We start from the raw sequence: 6,179 nt of genomic DNA, 5'->3' as shown, positions 1-6,179 counted from the left end.
TCTGAATAACAGCGGTTTGGCCAATGATAAGTGTTATAGATGCACAATTTCCAATGCATTTGGATTTCAAATACACAAATTCAAAGTTGCATACTAGAAATCCAGGGAAGGTGCAGCAGAGCTGTTAGTTATAAAAAAATTGGATATAGGAAAAGTGAGAATTATAAGAATGCAAAATTTGTCAGTGTGTTTGCACATGTGTGTATGCATGTATGTGAATGTGCACCCATGACTTTCTCATTCCCAATATGCACCAGATCGTTTGTGACAAAACACCAGGGACATCCACATCCAGTAAAGTTCTCTACTTCTCAACAGGAAAAGGGCAGCAGGAAGTCTTTTACCGCAGGAGAAGGCTGCCTGCACAGTAAACTCAGCTTACCCCTTCTACCTCTGTATTCAGATAAAGAAGGTGCTACAAAAAATGTTTTCCGTGTTAGCACATTTGTATAAGGGAGCCTTGAGTGTGTTTGCCTAGAAGCTAGAATGAATGTTTGCATTGGGCTATGAAAACACAGAATACTCTGCTAGTGCCAAGTATTATGCTGACTAGACATACAAGGCAGGATCGTTCAGTGGTCAGACCTTAAGAGACCAGGTTTCCAAACGCACTTCCCACATAACAGCAGGCAAATCATTTAGCCTGTCCGTATGTCAGCTCGATTTAGCACAGTAGATTGCAGAGATGGCTCTGAGCAGGTCCCAGGAGCAATATAGTTGCATTATTATAATGTTTTGGCAGAACCAGTATACTCTAGTTTGCAAGCCTAACTAGTTGGCATGCACAACCGTATTGCTTCCCATCCTAAATCGTTAGGGTACTGCAGCAGGTAATGGAGTCAGATCTGTGCTTGGCATTTCCCTACCTGCTGCCATTGAAGCTGGTGGCCATCTCACACAGGGATTTTCAGGGGACAGTGCCAGACCATCCAGCACTAAATACTGAAATTCCTGCCTTTGTAACTCCAACACAGCACTAGCAACTCACCTTGTGAGTGAGAGAAACTGTACTCACAAAAGGCTGTTCAGTCTTTCCTCCCCACTTTTTCTTTCAGCATACACCGTGGAAGCAATTTTTCAACATGAACCTGGCAGCAGACCTTCTCTGTTTGTTGGTGTGTCTCACCGCAGTGACTTGCGACCGGGTCTATGTCCACCCTTTCACTTTGTTTGCTTTCAACAAGAGTACCTGTGAGCAGCTGGAAAGCCTGGTCCAGGAGGGAAAGAAAACTTTTGTCCCCGTCTCCATTGAGTCCCAAACCACGCCTGCCTATGAAGACAACCTGAACGACAAGGACAAGCTGGAAGCCCCAAGCCTGAATGGCCATGGGACGCAGAAGCTGAACTTCTTGACGTACCTTGTTTACGTCCTGGGAGTGCGGTTTTACGGTGTGCTACGGGAAGCACAGCGGGGCCAAAACGTGCTCCTGTCACCAACCAGTCTTTACGGCTCCTTGGTGTCTTTATACCTGGGTGCCTCCAACCAGACGGCAGCTGATTTGCAGGATTTGCTGGGATTTGTTCCCCCTTCTGGAGACTCTGACTGCACCTCCAGGGTGGATGGACACAAAGTCCTTTCCAGCCTGAACATGATCAAAAGCCTTGTCAAGAGGAAGGATGAGGAGCTGCTCTTTTCCAAGACCCTGTGCCTGTTCTCTGCCCATGGTGTACCTCTATCCCAGCTGTTTGTGCAGGACTTGCTCCCCTCCGTGGATACTCTCTATGCCCGAGCTGTTAACTTTACAAACCCAAGCCAGGCAGCAAAGCAAATAAACGCCTTCGTGGAGGCCAAAAGCAAGGGCCAAAGCAAGTGCCTACTGACAGACATTGATCCATCTGCTGACATACTATTTGCCATGGATGTCCGCTTGGCAGGTACGAGGCAGCACGGTCTGTTTCAGGGGCAGGCTGGGTGAAGGACAGGCAGCAGCGCTGCTCCCGGGAAGGAAGCTTGGCCAGTGGTGAGAGGGAAGGGCTCAGAGGAAAGGCTGGACCACTGCTCCACGTACAGTGCCCTGGTCCCCACCACCGTGCTGGGCATCCTGCCTGCGCTCTGCCCACGAGCCAGCAACGGCACTGGGGAGGGGTAAGGAGAGTAAGAGAGTACTCTGCAGTCACTCTGTGACTGACAGCTTCTTCACTTCAGTTATATTCCCTATATTGTAGACACAGGTTTGTTCGCTGCTCTGATGCGGCTGCCGAAAGGTTGCCCAATCCCACAGCTTCTGTGTCCTGATATGAAAGATCTCACTGTAAGAAACCATTTCTTCCAATGTGTCGGCTATCACTTTCTATAGAAGGGGTGTTCCTCATGGTCAGTTTTCCTCATTTTGCACTCCAGGTATCTGAGGCAGAAAGCAGGGTTTCTTTAGTAAATACACCTCTCCTGTGTCCTAAAAAATTGCTGTGAGAAACAAATAGTCATATTAACACTACTAACACCTTTTAGAGCACTTTCTGGGGAATGCATACCTAGCTACACCTTTGAGGGCACAGATGTCCAGACCCTCACCTAGCAGAAGGCCCCAGCGAGCCGTTTCAAACACAGGGGTGCTAAGCTGTCATGGTTCACAACTGGCACAATATTAATGGACTCAGTCCCAAAGTCAGTAGCAGAGCTTTGAAATTTTGCAATATCTTTCCCAAGAATGTTTAAAACAAACTACTATTCCACCTTGATACCTTTAGCTATCTGAGTGCTCAATTATTTTTTTCCTTTTGTTTAACTCTGTTACAGTCTTGACTTTTGCTATCCTGGAAGTATAAATGCTGTAGGTTATATAGACCCTGTGAAAGTGTCTCCTTTCTGCTTTCTGCTTGCATACCTTTTTCTTCTAAAATAAGAAAAAAAGGTGAACAACTCTACTTGCTTATTCTTTGTTTTGCTTACACCTTTCACATCTCCTACCTGCTGCTTCTTGTTGGTGAAGTTATGGTAGCTGAAAGTGCCTAAATGCTCTTTTTATGAAAGATCAGTTAAGAGACAAGTGTTCCTATGCAAAACCACTTACTAGATATTAAATGTGTTACGGTCCAGCATTTATCTGGATTTACTGGAAAATAGACTGGTTAACAGTACAGCTAGACCAGCTCCTATTTTGTAACAATATTAATTACTTTAATGCAAGGAGGTCCTTTCTTTACCACAACATATACATCTGTTTTGCTAATTCCCTGTTTCCACCAAACAGCAATTTCAAGATTTCTGATCTTTACCCATCTCACTGATGGCAGTAGTTTCCTTAATGCCAACAGGAATATCTGCCTACCTGGGCAGCAGCACTGACCTGTGGCAGTGAGCAGGTAACGTGTTGAAATGCAAAGCTGCACAGAAGCAGCGGGAGGTGAGAGCAAGGCTTCCCAAACTTGTGAACTGGGTAAGAAATTTATACCAAGGTTTAACAAGCGTTCAGGTATGTCCTTGTTAACCTCCTTGGCCCAATCGACACTTTGGTATTATGCTTACTACCTTCCCCATTGCTTTGGTTCATAAGATGGCCAAGGGTGAGACCCCAGCCAGAGCTTGCCCCGCCTGCCCTCTCCCAGAGAGCAGTCCTGCAGCCAGGGCTGGCCCTCAGGGATGTGCTCCCAACCTGCCATCACCGCGGCCCGAGAGTGGACCAGAAATCCAAGCAGACCCTCCACACAGGCCCACGAGCCAAGCAGGAGCCACATGGCAGCCTGTGAGGAAGCAGGAAAGCAAGTAAGCAGAAATACTGTGCCCAGGAAAGGCCACAAAGCCAGCAGAAATACAGCAGCTTTGGCCACAGTCCTGACAGTCACAGTCCCTGTGCTGTGAGCCTGCACCAGCCTCTGCTTGATGCTACCTAGAGGCACATTAAAGGCAGGACACATACGTTTACAGTAGCTAAACATGATTTTATACACACAACCCTTATCTAATGCACAGTGTGTTGTTTTTAAACAAACAAACTGGCTAAGAGGTAGAGGGGAGGAGTGAAGAAAGGGCAGAATCAATTTCTTCTTTCTCAACCTGTTTTTCAGTGAACTTCAAGCAAGCCTCCCGGCTCAGAGAGCCCCAGGAGTTCTGGGCGGATTCGAACACGAAGGTCATGGTCCCTATGTTGTCAGTCACAGGGACATTCAAGTACAAAATTGACACCAGCGGGACTTTTTCTGTGGTGGAAGTCCCCATCAGCAAGACCACGCTGCTGGTGCTGCTGCAGCCCATCAATGGCAGCGACCTAGAGCACGTGGAGCCCGCGCTGTCGCTGCAGTCCTCCGCCTGGCTCCAGGAGCTGGCCCCAAGGTAGGGCTTGGCCACACGCATGCCCTCCCGTAGGAATGAACGAACAGTACGCACAGTGCGGGCTTGCCTGCTGCTGCTCACTGCCCAGGGCTGGACCCTGCCAGGGAGGGCTCAGCACCAGGCACAAAGAGAAATGCCTACAAACCCCAGGGACCTCAGCCCAAGGGAGCTCGCCTTCGGTGCGACTGGCTTCTTATTTGTGCGTATTTGAAGGAAATGAGCAGGTCCCTTTCCATAGCCAGCAACGTAGGACCCACAGAGTGGGATCATTGGGGACGTAACAGCATAGCCAGGGACAGATTTTGGGCGACCTCCCACTTGGAATCAGTAACACAGCACCAGTCAGCCCTTGGTAGCTCTCTGTCCCCACATTTAGTGGCTGTTTTCACATGCCCATTCCCCAGGACTGCCCCAACACCCTGCTTTCCTACCAGAGAGCACACACACACTCACCTCTCTCTTTCTCTTTTCTGCAGAGAAATTAAATTAACGCTGCCGGAGTTAACAATAGAAGGCAGCTCCGATTTACAGGAGCTTCTTGCAGATATGGAACTGCCTGCACTTCTGGGGAAGGGGGCAGATCTCAGTAGAATAAGCAACAGCAACCTAACAGTTGGAAAGGTACAGTACATATCACTGTAATTTAAAGAAATCTGCATCCTTTATACAGCCTCTACAACTGTGTAAATTTACCTGGAACAAACCAGTCAGAGCCACGCGGGACACATGCTAGCAGGGGACTTTCCGGATGACTGAACGATAGTGAATACTTTTTAGATTAAACCATCATCAGGAACAGGTTTGCTTTAAATTATTCAAATTTTGTCAGCACAGCAAACGTAATATGCAACAGAGGGTCTGAGTGTGCTAGGTAGTCCGAGAACAAATCAGACTGCATCCGTTACCACCCCCAGCTCAGACACCTCCAGGGACTGCAACTGGAGCAAGCAGCAGAGGCTGCAGCTACTGGGCTGTTGGGGACAATCCTCCATCACTTAGGGACCACTCCCAGACACTGCAAACACAGAGGTGCTTGTGGCACATGACCTTACCTGCAGACAGGCTCCAGTGTTCAAGTCCCAAAGGGAAGAAGGGAGAGCTTGAAGGAGAGGGCTGTCTTTCATAAAAAGAAGGCAAATTCTGTTCCAGAAGTATAATTTGAGTGCCTTTACTTTTATTTAATTTTATTTTTAGAAGGTGTCCTACCTTAGAATTTGTCAGGGCCTTCAAGGGTACCAGGACTTCATACAGCCCAAGTGTACAAGCAGTTGTAGAACTTTTTCATGTTATGGAAAAAGTACCCAATGTCTTTTTTAAACATCCACAGAGTCTATCCGGTGCTGCTTACACCTGATCCAAGTTCCTGATTACTTCATGTGCTAGAAAGCGCTTAAGCACTTATTCATCTCTTCACTGTCATGCTCTGATGACTCTGGATTTACTCATATGTTTTGCCTTACAGGTAATAAACAAAGCCTTCTTCAAACTGACCAGTGATGGAACAGAGCAGCCAGAAGACCCCACAGCACAGAAGGAAGATTTGGAGTTCCTGGAAGTTACTCTGAACAAGCCGTTCCTTTTGGCTGTTTTTGAAGAGAAGTCAAGGGCAATGCTTTTCCTTGGCAGAGTAACAAACCCTCTGCACGGGGTTTAAAGGCAATCACGGAGGAAGAAGGGGAATGATGCATATTTCCCATCACTTTTTTCTTATTCATCAGCTATTTTTATGATCTTGTTGAGTGCTCTACTTAGCTTTGAGATGAAGCAGGTAGTGTTTGAAATACAGCTTTTTGAAAGCTAAAACATTGCAACATTTCATCCTTGTTCATCCATTTCACATGAGGTGACTCAAACTCTTCCTCCAGCGTCTCTTCTTTCCTTATTCCCACTGTGTCTCCCTTCTGCCCCC

General features: G+C 47.2%; 1 protein-coding gene across 1 annotated transcript; it reads left to right on the top strand.

The window, feature by feature from the left end:
• Positions 1 to 1,082: 1,082 nt before the first annotated feature.
• Positions 1,083 to 5,924, top strand: AGT (angiotensinogen (serpin peptidase inhibitor, clade A, member 8)). The gene is made up of 4 exons (XM_010074531.1): positions 1,083 to 1,875; positions 4,006 to 4,270; positions 4,747 to 4,891; positions 5,733 to 5,924. Exons 1-4 carry the CDS (start codon positions 1,083 to 1,085, stop codon positions 5,922 to 5,924), a joined length of 1,395 nt encoding a protein of 464 aa, XP_010072833.1.
• Positions 5,925 to 6,179: the final 255 nt, after the last annotated feature.

The sequence above is a fragment of the Pterocles gutturalis genome, unplaced genomic scaffold (assembly GCF_000699245.1).
Source record: "Pterocles gutturalis isolate BGI_N339 unplaced genomic scaffold, ASM69924v1 scaffold23862, whole genome shotgun sequence".
Lineage (NCBI taxonomy): Eukaryota > Metazoa > Chordata > Aves > Pterocliformes > Pteroclidae > Pterocles > Pterocles gutturalis.
This window is presented reverse-complemented; position numbering and strand designations above follow the sequence as displayed.